General features: G+C 42.8%; 1 protein-coding gene across 2 annotated transcripts in view; it reads left to right on the forward strand.

Moving 5' to 3' along the window:
* BRMS1L (BRMS1 like transcriptional repressor) overlaps positions 1 to 3,264 on the forward strand; it is a 28,272-nt gene extending 25,008 nt beyond the window's left edge. For both annotated transcript variants that reach the window (XM_038756832.1, XM_038756833.1), the window contains exon 10: positions 1,455 to 3,264. In XM_038756832.1, the coding sequence (XP_038612760.1) occupies positions 1,455 to 1,572 (118 nt within the window). In that variant the 3' untranslated portion in view covers positions 1,573 to 3,264. The remainder of the gene's footprint in view (positions 1 to 1,454) is intronic.
* Positions 3,265 to 17,904: the final 14,640 nt, after the last annotated feature.

Below are 17,904 nucleotides of genomic sequence, written 5' to 3' on the forward strand. Positions count from 1 at the left end.
AAGTTGGCAACATGTATCAACCCCGATTCTCAGTACGGTGCTTAGCATGTAGTAAATGTTTCACAAAGGCCGCTTATTTTTGTTTTGTTATTATTATTATGAGTCCTGTGGGAAGTTGTAAGTACTTGAGTGCATAAGGTTGGAAATGCCGGAGAGGGAGAAGGGAGGGACATAAACAGTTTGAGTAGGTGGGCTTGAGAGGAACCATGGGTGCGAGCTGGGAGTAGCATGAGAGGAGCAAGGATAGATAAGGATGGAGAGAGGTCGAAAAGCAGCATGGCTTAGTGGAAAGAGCACGGACTTGGGAGTCAGAGGTCGTGGGTTCTAATCCTGGCTCCACCATCTGTCAGCTGGGCGGCTTTGGGTAAGTCGCTTCACTTCTCTGTGCCTTAGTTACCTCATTTGTAAAATGAGGATGAAGACTGTGAGCCCCATGTGGAACACCCTGATTACCTTATATCTACCTCAGTGCTTAGAATGATGCTTGGCACATAGTAAGCGCTTAACAAATACCATTATTACTATTATTATTTTTATTATTATTAATGGAGTCCCTTAAAGCCAGTGATCTGAAGTTTCTGCTCCATTCAGAGAGGAAGTGGCAAGAGGAATTGGGGAGACCTGTGCTACATGATGTTTTAGAAAAGTGATCCAGGCAGCGGAGGGATGTGTGATCTGGAGAGGGGAGAGACAAGAAATAGGGAGACCTAAGGGGACAAATAAAGGAATTGAGCGGGGCTATGAGATGCTGTCATGGCTGGACCAGGTTGTGTGGTTTGGATGGAGAGGAAAGGGCATATCCTGGAAACGCTGTGGAGGAACAGCTGACAGGATTTAACAGAAATGATTGCTTGTATTACATGGTATGTTAATTGCAAATAAAAATGGACTTTTTTGAGCATTTAGATTTAATTATTATACCGCTAAGAGATACTATGTTAGTTTATAGATTGCCCATTTAACGTGACCGTGGGCAAGTCACTTGTCTTCTCTGTTCCTCAGTTACCTTATCTGTAAAATGAGGATTAGGACTATGAGGCCCCAGTGGGACATGGATTGGGTCCAACCTGATTGGCTTGTATCTACCCCAGTGCTTAGTACTGTGCCTGGCACATAGTAAGCATTTAATAACTACCATGAAAAAATGAAGGTAAGCAATGTTGGGTATAATATATTCCAGTTTTATATATTTGGATTGTTAAGGAACATATTTTATCAGCATCATTAGAAGGAAGAAGCTCGTTGTAGGCAGGGAGTGTGTCTACCAACTCTGTTGTATTCTCCTAGGTGCTTAGTACAGTGCTCTGCACTCTGTAAGCACTCAAATATGATTGATTGATTGAAGTTTAGCATATTTTCTTCAGCAGATACTGTGCAAAAATGGTAGTTCACATCCTGGTGCTTGTCTTACTATATTTCCTCCCTGTCTCTCCCCCCCACCTTTTTTTTTTTAGTGCCATAATTACAACAATTAACCATGATGAAGTTTGGTTTAAGAGACCTGATGGAAGCAAGTCTAAACTTTACATTTCCCAGCTGCAAAAAGGAAAATATTCAATAAAACATTCATAGTCAAATGTAAACTCATTCTACCTGGTCTAGTATTACCATGTGTGAGATGCCATGGGATTAAAACTGTATTTAACTTTTTATTCTCATTGCATTTTGAGAATGTTATATCGTAGTTAGTACTGTGTGTAGATTTCCAAATGATGTGTCTTTTTCTATTCTCTTTGCATCATGAGAATAAGTGTATTGTAGGTAGTACTGTATGTAGACTTCATATTGATGTCTTTTTCTGAAAATGGTGATAGAAACTTAAATCATGTTGACCAAGACATTTTACCTCGAAGTTGAGTCAGTGCCTAGTACATGAAGAATGACCTTCCAAAAAAATAGCAGAGGTTTTCTAACAAATCCATTTTATTTGGTTAATTATGCAAAGTGGCTTATCTTCACTGAACATTGTGTAGTTGTGCAACTGCTGCTTTTATCCACAACTCACTTGTTTTTATGTCCCTCTAACTCATGTATTTGTAAATAAGCCTGATAAAAATATGTTGCCTTTAGTTGGTTTTTGACAGTGTACGTGTTCTTAAATCAGAATTGGAAATGTTTTTGTTTTTTTTTTAAAAAAGCTATATATATATTTATGTGTATTTGGGGGGCCCTGACAGCTAAACGACCGCATACCACGTGGAATGAAATTAAGCTTTTGATTTTAAAAAGCAGAACTCCTAGAAGGAGCACTTTCCTAGACTAACAGCGCTCCTTCTGCCCGGGTGGTGTGATGGTGATTTTAGTTTTTCTCCAACTACACCGCGTATCAATTAAGAAAAATTAGCGTCATGTCATAATATGTACAATTATGTGTACATAATATGTACATTATGTACATAATATGTACATAATATGTACATAATATGTGCTTCTCCTTGTTTGTAGCCGACAGGGGGCACGAATGCCTGGTATTTATGCTGCAAGTGTGTAAGTGGTGACAAATAACCAACCAACAGTATTGTGGTGCATGCTGTATTTGCCCGAATTATAGCCTTTCCAAACAGATTCTCAGCAGACACTTTTCAGAGGTGAAGAGAGATCTGCATGCTAGTTTGGCACGCAGGACAAAACCAAAAGACATAACTTCCGTGCTAAAATCCATCCTTGCCCAGTCACCGTTCTTTTCCTTTAGTGTCTGTCTTCATTAGGGCCGTTCCGTGCAATTTCGCTAGTGTTGGCTTCCCCGCCCAGTTTCCTATTCAAATACTTTCAAAGCCTCAGGAAGAGTGAACAGAGTCGGAGCCCTTAATATGCTGGCACACATTTGCCGTCCGCGGCATAGGAGGGGGAAGACAAGCATTAGTATTCCTGGTGGGTCTGTGCACTTTACTATCCGTTACTATTGATACTTGAGGGGAGGGGGACGAAACCGGACTGTTGACATTGAAGGCGAGATCGGGATTAGCGTGGTTCCTTGCAACACTTCTTTACCTCTGAGGACGTCTTTCTGTGCAGATTGCTACTTGACAGACAGTTGCCAAATGTTAAAATATTTGACCTCTGCAGTTCATCGTCAGCAATGCTTTTGTCACTCTGTGTGTCTCATTAACGCTAGCCAAATGTACAAAATGTAACAATCCGTTGGTCAGTCTTTGACGGTTAATTATGTACACACTGTTTGATAAACATTTTTGTAATAAGGTTCAAGTATTTGTATTTTTTAACTTAGGATATAATAAAAATGGTCTGTGGTAGAGTACCATTTTCGGCATGTCTCTTCCCTGCACGTCGTTGGCATGGTCAGTAGAACTGGAGATACTTACTGCACGCTAAAGTGATGTCAGTGCCACTTCTTTAATGATGTGAATTAGTCTCTTTACCTTTCTCGAGCAGAGCTCAGTTCACTCTAATCTTCCATGTCAATAGAACTCTTGCTTTTGAAAATTTGAAATAAAATGTAAATCTAATTTTGAAAGCTTTTAAAAACAGAACGTGTTTTTCCAGTCTTACAGAGACCGTGATTTCTGAAAGAAGGAATCCCGCCTCATTCGTAAACTGAAGTTCTTGAGGGGGTCAGTGAGCATGTGGATCGAGAGGAACCGGTGGGCATATGTGCATTTAGATTTCAGGAAGACCTCTGACATAGTTCCACCCCAAATGCCTTTTAATAAAAAAATATTAGACTGGAGGGAACGTTAGGGACAAAAAAATTGGTGAATGACAGAAAAAAAGGACTTCGATAAATAGCCACTTGAGGAAATGGAGAAATGTTAATACTATTCCCTACCTATTAGTTCTAGCACCTTTTTAACACTTATAAATGATTGATAAAAATAATTGTGGCATTTAAGTGCTTACTATGTGCCAGGCACTGTACTAAGCACTGGGGTAGATACAGCTTTTTTTAGAGAAGCAGTGTGGCTCAGTGGAAAGAGCACTGGCTTTGGAGTCAGAACTCATGGGTTCTAATCCCGGCTCCTCTGCTTGTCAGCTCTGTGACTTTGGGCAAGTCACTTATCTTCTCTGTGCCTCAGTTACCTCATCTGTCAAATGGGGATTAAGACTATAAGCCCCCCATGGGACAACCTGATCACCTTGTAACCTCCCTGCTGCTTAGAACAGTGCTTTGCACATAGTAAGCGCTTAATAAATGCCATTATTATTATTATTACAAGCTTATCAGGTTGGACACAGTCCCTGTCCCACATAGGGCTCGCAGTCTTAACCCCCATTTTACAGATGAGGGAACGGAGGCACAGAGAAGTGAAGTGAAAAGCCCAAGGTCACACAGCAGACAAGTGGCGGAGTTGGGATACCCATGACCTTCTGACTTCCAGGCAGATTTCCACTAGGCCATGCTGCTTCTCGAGTTGTAAGAAGGAATATATGATAAAAATCTCCCGAGCTTGTAGATCAATCAATCATATTTGAGCGCTTACTGTGTGCACAGCACTGTACTAAGCGCTTGGGAAGTACAAGTTGGCAACATATAGAGACGGTCCCTACCCAACAGTGGGCTCATGACTCGTACTCTCCCAGATGGCAGAAGGCTGTGCAGGTGGAAATAAAACTGCCAGAGAATTTCAGAAAGCTGAGTGAATGAGCCCCAAATCAATCGATCCATGGTATTTATTGAACACTTACTGTGTGCAGAGCACTGTACTTAGCGCTTGCACTGTACTAAGCAGCAGGTGAACTTCAAAGTGAATAAGTGTAAGATAATGCATCCAGAGGGAAGAGTGATCTGAACTACAGTTACATGAAGATGTGCCCTGAGTTGTCGGTAATGATTTAGGGATGAGTTCTTAGAGTCGCTGTTGACTGTTCAACTATCCAACAGGGCCAGTGGAATCAGGAGCAACACTGCAAGATCCTCTAATTGACTGATAGTTTCTGCCCCTATATAAAGCCAAGGTACAACTTCACATGAAATATTGCTTGCATTTTGGTCTCCCCTGTAAGTAAGCTCTTCGTGGGCAGGGAGTGTGTTGCCTCTTTGTTCATGCTTCATGCAGTAAACTGCACCCAGCGGATTGAAGAAAAGCCAAACATTTAACATTCCTGCTCCAATAGTAATAATAATGATCATCATAAATCGTATTTATTGAGCGCTTACTATGTGCAGAGCACTGTACTAAGCGCTTGGGAAGTACAAATTGGCAACATATAGAGACAGTCCCTACCCAACAGTGGGCTCACAGTCTAAAAGGGGGAGACAGAGAACAAAACCAAACATACTAACAAAATAAAATAAATAGAATAGATATGTACAAGTAAAATAAATAAATAAATAAATAGAGTAATAAATATGTACAAACATATACACATATATACAGGTGCTGTGGGGAAGGGAAGGAGGTAAGATGGGGGGATGGAGAGGGGGACGAGGAGATGATGATGATAGTATTTGTTAAGTGTTTACTATGTGCCAAGCATTGGGGTAGATACAAGGTAATCAGGTTGCCCCACATGGGGCTCACAGTCCTAATCCCAATTTTACAGATGAGGAAACTGAGGCACAGGGAAGCGAAGTGACTTGCCCAAAGTCACACAGCTGACAAGTGGCAAAGCCAGGATTAGAACCCACGACCTCTGACTCCCAAGCCCGGGCTCTTTCCACTAAGCCATGCTGCTTTCCCAATCATGCCATATGCCACCACTGTGGTAAAAATAACTGGATAACTGGCTCTGACCCAGGAATTGCAAGACTTAGGTTCTTTTAACCATACTGCAACAAAGATTGACTGCAAATAACTAATATAATCATGCATAACATTGATTCAATATCAACAATATTGATTGAGCTCTGCCTGGTGCATAGTATAGCTGAATGCCACAAGAGAAGGCTATTGGGAGTTTACATTACTGATGCTAAATCCCAGACCAGCTTCTGTTTCTGGAGGGGAAATATTGTGCTCTGTGTTTTCTGTCTTTTTCTGCCATAGTCTCTTCCGTGCACATCTACCTCTCTCCCCGCCCCTACACACTTTCTGTGGTATTTGTTAAATGTTTACTATTTGCTAGGCACTTTACTAAACACATGTAGATACAAGATTATCAGGTTACACGCAGTCCCTGGCCCACAGGAGACTCAAAGTCTTAATCCCCATTTTACAGATGAGGTAAATTGAGGCACAGAGAAGTTAAGTGACTGCCCCAAGGTCACAAGGCAGACAATTGGTGGAGCTGGGATTAGAAGCCAGGTCCTCTGACTTCCAGGGCCTTTGGGGTCTCAGTTGGTGGCTCATTGGAAAGAGCACGGGCTTTGGAGTCAGAGGTTATGGGTTCAAATCTCGGCTCCTCCAGTTGTCAGCTGTGTGACTTTGGGCAAGTCGCTTCACTTCTCTGGGCCTCAGTTACCTTCATCTGTAAAATGGGGATTAAGACTATGAACCCCAAGTGGGGCAACCTGATCACCTTGTATCCTCCCCAGTGCTTAGAACAGTGCTTTGCACATAGTAAGAGCTTAACAAATGCCATTATTATTATTATTATTATTATTATTATTATTATTATTATTTTTCTTTCCATTAGGCCATACTGCTTCATTCACCTTTACAACAAACCGGGCACATGTGGAGGGCTACACACATCCGTTCCCACCTTAATGTGGGTACAGTGAGATGACAGCGCAGAACGTGGGTTTTGGTGGGTGAATGGAAACCGGGCAGTGAAGTCCTCAGAGGAATTTAGGGATAAAGCTCTAACACATGGAAGAGACTCAAGGGTAAATGATAATTGGAAAATGAAAATGAATGATCTTGCTGAGCCTAGTAGAAGGACAAACTTGCTATTTCTCTTTTTCTCTCTCCACATATATCTTTGTCTTCTGGAGTAGAAAATGATGCCACTGACATTGAGATTATCAGGGCGTACTAGAGTGGCTGATGGAAATAATAAGTAACTGGCATTCCCTTCCCATTATGTAAAAATTGCTCCTTGCTGCCCTATTGTATTGGTTACCCACGGGGCCCAATTTTCCCAGTGCCTCTGAAACAAGACAGACTCTCCACTTCTGCACGCCAGGCTGGTCTGTCTTCTGTGACTGGCTCCTCACTGTCTATGGCCACGTCACATCATGGGAGGTTTTCCTGTAGTGTGTTTTTAAACACGTTTCTTCCACCTCTTTATTTGCAGTTTCCCATCTCGGTTCGTTACTTTGGGGGAAATCCTGCCTAGTGAAGGTTATGATGTTTCAAACACTGCTTTGGTCCTGAGAGAAATGATTGCATTCCAGGACTTCAATCCTGAAGCTCCTGATTTGCATTTGATTTTTGAAGTATGGCAGTGGTGGAACCACTCTGGAAATTGGACGCGATGTCTGGTAATCCAGGTCTCACTGTCATGCATAGTTGTCCTTCGTACTTGACAAAGATACCACTCACTGCCTCAATCTTGTCTGTTTCGCCAATGTTCCTTTGCAAATGTCCTCCTCCTAGTCTGAAATTTCTTCCCCATTCATATCCAATAGATCACCGCTCTCCCCATCTTCATAGTGTTAATAAAAGTCATACCTCCTCCAAAGAGGCCTTCCCAGACTAACCCCTCATTCCTCCATTCACCCTCCCTTCTGAATCGCCTCTATACTTGGGTCTTAAACATTTTGATTCTCTCCCAACCCCAGCCCCACATCAGCCTTAAGAATTTTGAATTTACCCCATCCCATCCCCACAGCATTTTGGTATATATCCTTATATGCTGCCTTTTTCCCTATTTAATTTATTTTAATGTTTTTCTCCCCCAGCAACCTACAAGCTCCTCAAGGGCAGGGATCCTATCTACCAACTTGATTGTACTCTCTCAAGAGCTTAGTATAGTTCTCCGCAACTAGTAAACCCTCAAAAAATACCCTTGGTTGATTGATTAATTGACTGAGTGAATGGTACTGCTGTCGCTTTAACAAGCCAGTGACCAGTGTCCTGGGCTTACTCACACAGAATTTTTGCCTAGATTTTCCAACTGCCAATGCATGTGTGTTACTGATTTTTCCACATAAGTCTGATTCCACTGTTGTCAGCAGTAGGCAAAATGTTAAACAATTGAGGTTAGGATTGGAATCTGTATCAGTGAAACAGAATATCCGTTAATGCCCTAATAACCACCTTACTTGTCTTTTATAATAATAATAATAATTATGGAATTTAAGCGCTATGTGCAAAACACTGTTCTAAGCACTGGGGTTAATACAAGTTAATCAGGTTGTCCCACGTGGGACTCACAGTTTTAATCCCCATTTTACAGATGAGGCAACTGAGGCACAGAGAAGTTAAGTAAATTGCCCAAAGTCACACAGCTGATATGTGGCAGAGCGGGATTAGAACCTACGACCTCCGGCTCCCAAGCCCGGGCTCTTTCCACAAAGCCACGCTGCTTCTTTATCTCAAGCCGCTTCCTCCCTACTTCAGTCATTGTTATGTACAGCTTCATGATTCATCTTTCCAAAACATCACTCAAAACACGTCAGAGGGAATGCCCTCCCTCTGCCCATCCGCCAAGCTAGCTCTCTTCCTCCCTTCAAGGCCCTGCTGAGAGCTCACCTCCTACAGGAGGCCTTCCCAGACTGAGCTCCTTCCTTCCTCTCCCCCTCGTCCCCCTCTTCATCCCCCCATCTTACCTCCCTCCCTTCCCCACAGCACCTGTATATATGTTTGTACATATTTTTTTACTCTATTTATTTATTTATTTAATTTGTACATATCTATTCTATTTATTTTATTTTGTTAGTATGTTTGGTCTCTGTCTCCCCCTTTTAGACTGTGAGCCCACTGTTGGTAGGGACTGTCTCTATATGTTGCCAATTTGTACTTCCCAAGCGCTTAGTACAGTGCTCTGCACATAGTAAGCGCTCAATAAATACGATTGATGATGATGATGATGATCATTTCACTCCTCAAAATCCTTAAAAAATGATTTTTTGTTTGTTTAAAGCAAAAACTTTGACCTTTGACTCCAAGGCTCTCCACTGTCTCCCTCTTACACTTCCACTCTCCTTTCCCACTTCACCCTAGCTTGCACTCTTTTCCTCTCCCAGGCAAACCTCCTGGATATACCTCACATGCAACACTTCTGTCTCAAATCCATTGCTCACCTCTTCCCCCAGCATGGAATATTCCCTCCACTCAAAGATGCCCAAACTACTGCCTCCAGGGGAAGCAAGGGTTTTACTGTTCTTTCCATTTTCCTTCCTCAAACTGGATCCTGCTTCTTCCAACAGAGGATCTCGGAAGAATATTTATCACCAAGGGGCAGCTGCCTTCTCCTGGAATTAGTCAAATGCCACAAACAGGCCTTTTCACGTTGGTTCACAATGGCGCTAAACCTCCATTGGTTTCGATTGAGTTGTGTCAAATGGTGGGGGAACTGGATCCCGAGACGGAGAACAAAAGACTAGGCTTTCAAAGAGTCTGTTCTTAACCATCGTTGACACAGAACGTCAGTGCTTGGTTAATGGAGGAAAATGTCATTTGGAAAAGCATTATTTACGGTAAGGATATTAAACTGCTTTGGGTTTGTTTTGAAGACAAATCCATAGTAATTTCAAAGTGCTTTCATTTAAGAATAGCAATTTGTTAATACCCAGAGCCCTTAAGGAAATCCAATATTAGTTTCAAAAGACTTCTATCATTCAGTCATTTGTTGAAGACAGCGTCTATTTTTGATTTGCAGCTGAACACACTCCAGTGTGTTAACACATTTTACTACAGTTTGGAGGAGTCCGTCCATCCCAAGCGAGCAGAACAATATTGATACTGGGATATGAATATACACACACATTCACGGCAAGGTGAGAAGCAGTCTAGTTTGTTCAATAGACTTCCCAATGTGATAATCCTAATGAGTGTAAAATTATATTTAATGAGCAGGAGTAACTGATTAAAATGATAAAAATGCTGGCAAAATAAAAAATGAATCTGGAGGGTACATATACATATATATATATTCTCATCAATGCTAATTGCATATACTGTTCATAGAGGACTGGAATACAGATTTTCTGTGAGCTCCTTGAAGGCGGGAATTGTATCTAAATACTCTTTCGTACTCTCCCATGTGCTCAGTAAAGTGCTCTGTACACAGTAAGCATCCAATAAATACCATTGATCGACTGACTGATTAAAACCCTATAGGTGTTTCCCTGAACAGATAAACCCACCGTAGGACTCGATCCTTAGCAAAACTTGCTAGAGTCCACAGAGGTTTACCAGAATCAATTGATCAGTAGTATTCATTGAGCACTTTCTTTGTGCAGAGCATTGTACTAAGCGCTTGGGAGAGTGCATTACAATTGATATGTTCCTTGCCCAAAGAGAAAATCAACATGGCCTAGGGAAATCAATCAATCAATCATATTTATTGAGTGCTTACTGTGTGCAGAGCACTGTACTAAGCGCTTGGGAAGTACAAGTCGGGCTTGGGAAGTACAGTACAGTGCTCTGCACACAGTAAGCGCTCAGTAAATATGAATGAATGAATGAATGAAAGAGTACAGATCTGGAGGTCAGAGAACCTGGGTTCTAATCCTGACTCCACCACATGTCCACTGTGTGACCTTGAGCAAGTCACAACTTCTCTTTGCCTCCGTTCCCTCATCTGTAAAATGGGGATTCAATACCCAGCCTCCCTCCTACTTAGACCGTGAGCCCCGCGTGGGACACGGACTGCGTCCAAGCTGATTATCTTGCATCTATCCCAGGCGCTTAATACAGTGCCTGGCACCTAACAAGCACTTAAACATCACTTGAAGGGGGAAAAAAACCTCACAGTCTAGCAGGGAATCAATCAGTAGCATTAAATGAAAGTTTACTTTATGCAGAGCAATGTACTACGTTTTGAGAGGGCAGGGTACAGTTGGTAGGCATCATTCCTGCCCTCAAGGAGCTCCCAATCTAGCAGGGAAGGAACCTGGAATGATGATGCCGTTGCTTTTATTCTCCTGCTGCTCATCAGGCTTTCTTGGAGAAGGCGGAGAAGATGGGAAGAGGAGGGGTGGGGAAGAATTCCGCAAGGTGTCTCTGATTTCCAGCACTCTGCCAGTGAAGGCAGCCTGGTCTGGACATTTCTTCTGAAGCCATAAATCGTTAGTAAGGCGGACAAGGACAACCTCTCCTACTTTTTCCAGAAGAAATGTGAGGTGTTTGGAGGAAAACCTGAAGATGGCAGTAAATTCCTGCAGGAGTTGGGGAGAGTTTTCAATTTGATGCCGCTGAGTGTTAGATTTGTATTTTCTCTTCCCATTATTCAGGCTCTTGGAGTTGCACTGGAACTACAATTGGATTTAATCCCATTGCATACTAATTAAGGGATATTCAGAAAGGATAGATAGTGTCCGGAGTTCTAAAGGAGGATTATATTTTTTACTACTGTATGTTGAAAGGAAATCACTGCGTAAAGACTCAGGAACACTGAAACTGATTATATGCTTTAGAGTTACTATAGAAACAAAGTATGTAATGAAACAAAAGGAAACATTGCAACTGTTACAAAGATGAAAGTGCTGTGAAGGGATTGGGTGAAGAATGAGTGGTTTCTATTTGGATGTTAAACCAATAATCGCTCTTTATTTTCCTCCCTGACATTCTGCCTATGAATTTTGGGCTTCTAACAGAGCAGCTTCCCCCCCTCACACACACACAAGATAGATTTGTAAAATAATGGGCAGACTGTTTTTCCCCAGATGGATTTTTAAAATAGCGGGCAGGACGTCAAGAATAATATTCAGTCGACGAACTGAGGTTTGCTTCCGAAATCTTAAAAATGAATTTCAGGAATGGCAGAGAAGCAGCGTGGCCTGGTGGATAAAGCACGGGCCTGGGAATCAAAAGGACCTGGGTTCTAATCCTGTCTCTGCCATTTGTCTGCTGTGTGAGACCTGGGGCAAGTCACTTCACTTCCCTGTGCCTCTGTTACCTCATCTGTAAAATGGGGATTAAGACTGTGAGCCCCATGTGGAGGGGGACCGTGTCCAACCTGATCAACTTGTATTTACCCCAGTGCTTAGTGCAGTGCCTGGCGCATAGAAAATGCTAAACAAATACCATTTGGAAAATAAAAAAGTTTGACGCTGGTGTCTGGAACTGAGGGGACCTGGGCCTTGGAGGGTAGAATGATGCTAGCCACGAGGATAAACTACAAAACTGATGGTTTTAGAAATTGTCTGTGAAACAAGCTGCTCTTCAGCTGCACAGGCAGTGAGGCTCAAAGTTCCAGGAAATTGAAGAAATAAGGCACCGATGTTCGCTTTGGACAAAATACATCAATATTGGAGACGTTTTCTTGGTGTGAAGGAAAAGGATAATTTACCATCAAGTTTCAAGCATGGGGTAAAGGGACAGGTTTTGTAAGAAAAGAAGGCATGGCATGGAAGAAGCAATTATATTATCAAATAAATTCAGCTCATTTATCAAGAATTTCCTTTCGTCACATCTTGATGTTTATGCTCTTGGGCAAGTCATTTCACTTCTCTGGGCCTCATTTACCTCATCTTTAAAATGTGGGACAGGGACTGTGTCCAACTTGATGAGAGACAAGTTAATCAGGTCAGATACTGTTCCTGTCCTACATGGGCTTCACAATTTAAGCAGGAGGGAAAACAGGCATCGAACACCTATTTAACAGATGAGGAAATTGAAGCCTAGAGACGCTAAATGACTAGCTCAAGGTCAAACAGCTTTAAATGGCGGAGCCAGAATTAGAACCCGGGTCCTCTGTCTCCCAGTCCTGTGCTCTTTCCACTGGACAACACTACTTCTCAAACTTGTTGGGAAAGCAGTTCTTCCCTCTTAGGTTGAACTAGTTTCCCAGGAGTTTGGATTGACAGCTACGGGGCAGGGTAGGAAAGTGTTTCTAGTGCTGGGGAGGTGAGGACAATGCAGGTTCCTTGCTCCTGTGGGGAACACTATGAAGTCTGATGCATGGAAATGTTACTGAACGAACACCGCAGCATGGGGAAGAGAACTTGGGAAACTTTTCATGCCTGGTCATTAGCGTCAAATGATTACACACGATTTAGTCAAGATGGGAACACCCATAATAGAAACGTATCATTTGGGGTAAGTCTCCAAAAGCAGTGTTCCCTGTTGAGTGTGAGCTCTTTATGGCCAGGGAATGTGTATGCTAATTCCAATGTACGGTAATAATAATAGTAATAATAATGATAGCATTCATTAAGCACTTACTATGTGCAAAGCACTGTTCTAAGCACTGGGGAGGTTACAAGGTGATCAGGTTGTCCCACGGGGGGGCTCACAGTCTTAATCCCCATTTTACAGGTGAGGTAACTGAGGCACTGAGAAGTTAAGTGACTTGCCCAAAGTCACACAGCTGGCAATTGGCAGAGCCAGGATTTGAACCCATGACCTCTGACCCCAAACCCCGGGCTCTTTCCACTGAGCCACGCTGCTTCTCTACTCTCCTAAGCAGTTAGTACAGTGCTCTGTACATAGTAAGTGCTCAATAAATACTATTGATTGATTGATTCCCTAAGTGTGAAATTACTGAAGCAAATGACCGGGCCTCTCATATGACCTGCCACACCTCTGTGATAAATTTATTATTATGATATTCGTTAAGGGCTTATTGTGTGTCCAGTAAGGTATTAAGCACTGTTCTAAATTAATCAGGTCAGACAGAGTATCTGTCCCACTTGGGGCTCCCTGTCTAAGAAGGAGGGAGAACGGGGATTGATTCCCCATTTTACAGTTGAGGGAACTGAGGCTCGGAGAAGTTAAGTGACTTTTTATTCATTCATTCAATTGTATTTATTGAGCGCTTACTGTGTGCAGAGCACTGTACTAAGTGCTTGGGAGAGTTCAATATGACAATAATCAGTCATATTCCCTGCCCACAACGAGCTTACAGTTTAGAGGACAGGTTTACAGTCTAGAGGTTGCCCAGTGTCACGTGGCAAACAAGTGCCAGAGCCGGGAGTAGAACCCAGGACCTCTGTATCCACCCCAATGCTTAGTATAGTGCCTGGCACACAGTAAATGCTTAACAAATACTGTAATTTTCATTATTATTATTTTCCACTAGGCCTCGCTGCTTCCTTTATGTAACTAAGGGTCAGGAAGCCCTTGAGAAAGTTGAGATTAACAAATGCATGACTTTCCTTCTGGGGCAGCTGAGGTTAATTTTGGCTATTGGTGTTTGTGTTCCTAGTTTTTGACAGTTGGAGAACCCGTGTTTTAAATCCAAATCGGCCACATACTTGCTTGGGCAAGATGTTTAACTTCTCTGTGCCTCAGTTTCTTCATCTGTAAAATGGGGATTAAATCCCCGTTCTCCCTCTGCTCTGGACTAAGAGTCCCATGTGGGACAGGGACTGTGTCCAACCTGAATATTTTGTATCTACATCTGTGCTTAGTACGGTGCTTGGTACATAATACGTACTTAACAAGTACTATTATTATTATTATCACTATTATTGTTAGTATTAGAGAATTTGGCGGTAAGTCAAAATTCAACCCCTTTGCCATAGTCAGATGATTGGGTTGGACACAGTCCCTGTCCGACATAAGGCTCACAAATTATTTATATTAATGTCTCTCTCCCCCTCAAGACTGTAAGCTCACTGCGGGTAGGGAACTTGTCTACTAACTCTGTTATATTGTACTCTCTGTACATTGTACTCTGTTGTATGGTACACGCTGAGAAGCAGCTTGGCTCAGTGCAAAGAGCAACGGGCTTTGGAGTCAGAGGTCATGGGTTCAAATCCCGGCTCCGCCAGTTGTCCGCTGTGTGACTTTGGGCAAGTCACTTAACTTCTCTGGGCCTCAGTTACCTCAACTGTAAAATGGGGATTAAGACTGTGAGCCCCCTGTGAGACAACCTGATTACCTTGTAACCTCCCCTAGCACTTAGAACAGTGCTTGGCACATAGTAAGCGCTTAATAAATGCCATCATTATTATTATTACTCTCCAAAGTGCTTAGTACCCTGCTCTGCACACAGTAAACGCTCAATAAATACCATTGATTTGATTGATTGCTTGATTTACCCCCATTTTACAGATGAGGCTACTGAGGCACAGAGAAGTTAAGTGATTTGCGCTGGTCACAAAGTAGATATGTGCCAGAGCTGGGGTTAGAACCCAAATCATCTAACTCTCAGGCGCATTCTGTTTCTACTAGGCCACACTTCTTATTGTACTGTATCACATTGTATTGTGTCCCTTTGTATTTTATCTCGTACTGTATCATGTTTTACTGTGTCTTGTACTGCATCACATTGCATTGTGTCGCAGTGTACTGTATTACATTGAATTGAGTCTCTTTGTGTTGTGTCACATTGTATGACGTTGAGTTGTGTCCCACTATGTTATGTTCCATTGTGTAGTCCCATTGTATTGTGTCCATTATATCATGTTCCATTGTATTGCATTACATTTATATTATTATACCCATTGTATTGTATCACATTGTAGCATGTCTCATTGTATTGTGCCATATTTTGATTAGATTAGGTTCAGCCTTGTTGCTTTTATTCATAATCCAGTGAAGAGCACATGGAAATCTCTCTTCAGTTCACTGGTTCTAAGAACCTTATATTTTTCAATTCTGCATGTGAATGACCTTATTGTTGACTACGGTGCTCTCTCTAGATAAAATTTATTTCTCTCTATGCTTTGGAAATGTCTTTCTGTACCTTTGTTAAGTAAGGGATGTGAATTTAATAAGTCATTAGGCAAACACTCATGTGAATATTGAGTCGTTTACCCCCTTCTACTGTTGCTAGGAAGGAGTGAGCATCTTCATTTTTAAAATTGCTTTTGTGTTGCCTTTGGTAAATTTTGAAATGGACTGGTGGGGCTGGGGCCCAGGGGCAAGAGGAAGTGGGAAGACCCTCCCTCCCTCCCTGGTGGGCTTCAAAAAGGGCAGATAGGAAGGGGGAGGTTGGCCCATCCTTGATTCCTCCCCTGGGCAGATGGGGCTGAGTGAAAAGGTGGGGCTGGGGTGGAGGGAGGAAGGCAAGTAATCAACATGATCTCCCTCTTTCTGAGAGGCGATGTAATTGAAATTTACTAAAATCACCAGAGAGGTGGAGGATCATGGAATTGTCATTCCCCAAATCCCAACCCACCAAGTCATGAGGCCTCTCTCCCTCATCCTGCCTCCGGCCTGGAATACTCTCCCTCCTCTTATCCGACAGACAGTGACAGACAGTGACTCTCCCCCTCTTCAAAGCCTTTTTGAAGGCACATCTCTTCCAAGAGGCCTTCCCTGACTAAGCTCTCCTTTCCTCTTCCCCCATTCCCTTCTGCACTGCTCTAACTTGCTCCCTTTATTCATCCCTCCCCTCCCAGCCCCACAGCACTTACGTACATTTCTGTACTTTATTTATTTGCATTAATGTCTGTCTCCCCCTCTAGACTGTTAGCTTGCTGTGGACAGGGAATGTGTCCATTTATTGTTGTACCGGATTCTCCCAAGCGCTCAGTACAATGCTCTACACACTGTAAGCGCTCAACAAATATGACTGACTTGACTGAGTGACTGACTGATCTGTTGAAATCTGAGACTGAGAAGTTCAGAACCGGCCCAAGGGAAAGCTTCTTCACCCGGCAGAGGATGAGCCTGTGGAATCCATTCCCACAGGAAGATGTTCCGGCTGAACTCTCAGGAAGTGCACAAGGGGTTCGAGAACATTCAATCTATTGATGTTTGGGGTCAAAAATCCTGTGAACTCGCTTGGGTTGCGGCACCTCTCACTCCACACAACACTGGATCTCCCCATCCTGGGGACCGGCTTCTCCTGGTGGAGCAGCGAGACCTAATGAAAAGAGCACGGGCGTGAGAGTGAGAGGACCTGGGTTCTAATCCCAGCCTGCTGTGTGACCTTAGGCAAGTCACTTCACTTCTCACCTGTAAAATGGGGTTTCAATACGTGATCATTGCTCATGGCTGGCCCGGAGTTTAATCATTCTAAGACTGAAATTTATGCTCAAAATCTTTTTGCTGCAGGGACTTTCTGTTAAGGTGATGCCCCCAACCCGACGCGGGATCTTCCAGAAGTTCCAGGGGAAGAATCGGTGATGTTATAGAGAAACAGTAATTCTGTGACAGCTCCATTTTCCCACAAGAGTTCACCCACAAGAGTTTCAGATCTTTGAGGGCAGGCATCATGACTACCAACGCTATTTTACTCTTCCAGGCACTTAGTACAGTGCTCGGTGCACAGTAAATTAATCAGGTTGGCCCACGTGAAGGGCTCAGGATGGATATATGTTTTCAGCTGGACATTCAATCACCTAGAGAATTAGAGAAGCAGCATGGCTCAGTGGAAAGACCACGGGCTTGGGAGTCAGAGGTCATGGGTTCTAATCCCGGCTCTGCCATTTGTCAGCTGTGTGACTTTGGGCATGTCACAACTTCTCTGTGCCTCAGTTCTCTCATCTGTAAAATGGGGATGAAGACTGTGAGCCCCATGTGGGACAACCTGATTACCTTGTATCCCCCCAGTGCATAGAAAAGTGCTTGGCACGTAGTAAGTGCTTAATAAATACCATTATTATTATTATTATTATTGAGTGCTTACTGTGTGCAGAGCAATATACTAAGTGCTTGGGAGAGTACAATACAGCAGAGTTAGTAGACACATTCCCTGCTCACAAGGAGCTTTCAATCTTTAAATCTGGCAATCAGCAGAATTTATTGTGTGCTTACTGTGTGCAGAACACTACAACAAGCGCTTGGGAGAATAAGTCAGGATTGGACAGGGTCTGTGTCTGACCTGATCATCCTGTGTATATACCCCAGAGCTTTGTACCGTGCTTGGCGCATTGTAAGCACTTTACAAATACCACAATTATTAGTAGACACAATCCCTGCCCTCAGGGAGCTTACAGTCCAGAAAAGGCTGCCCAGGCAAGCGTTTGGGCTGGAAAGGGTCTCATTTGCAATGTTTTTT

Source organism: Tachyglossus aculeatus, chromosome 14 (genome assembly GCF_015852505.1).
Source record: "Tachyglossus aculeatus isolate mTacAcu1 chromosome 14, mTacAcu1.pri, whole genome shotgun sequence".
Taxonomy (NCBI): domain Eukaryota; kingdom Metazoa; phylum Chordata; class Mammalia; order Monotremata; family Tachyglossidae; genus Tachyglossus; species Tachyglossus aculeatus.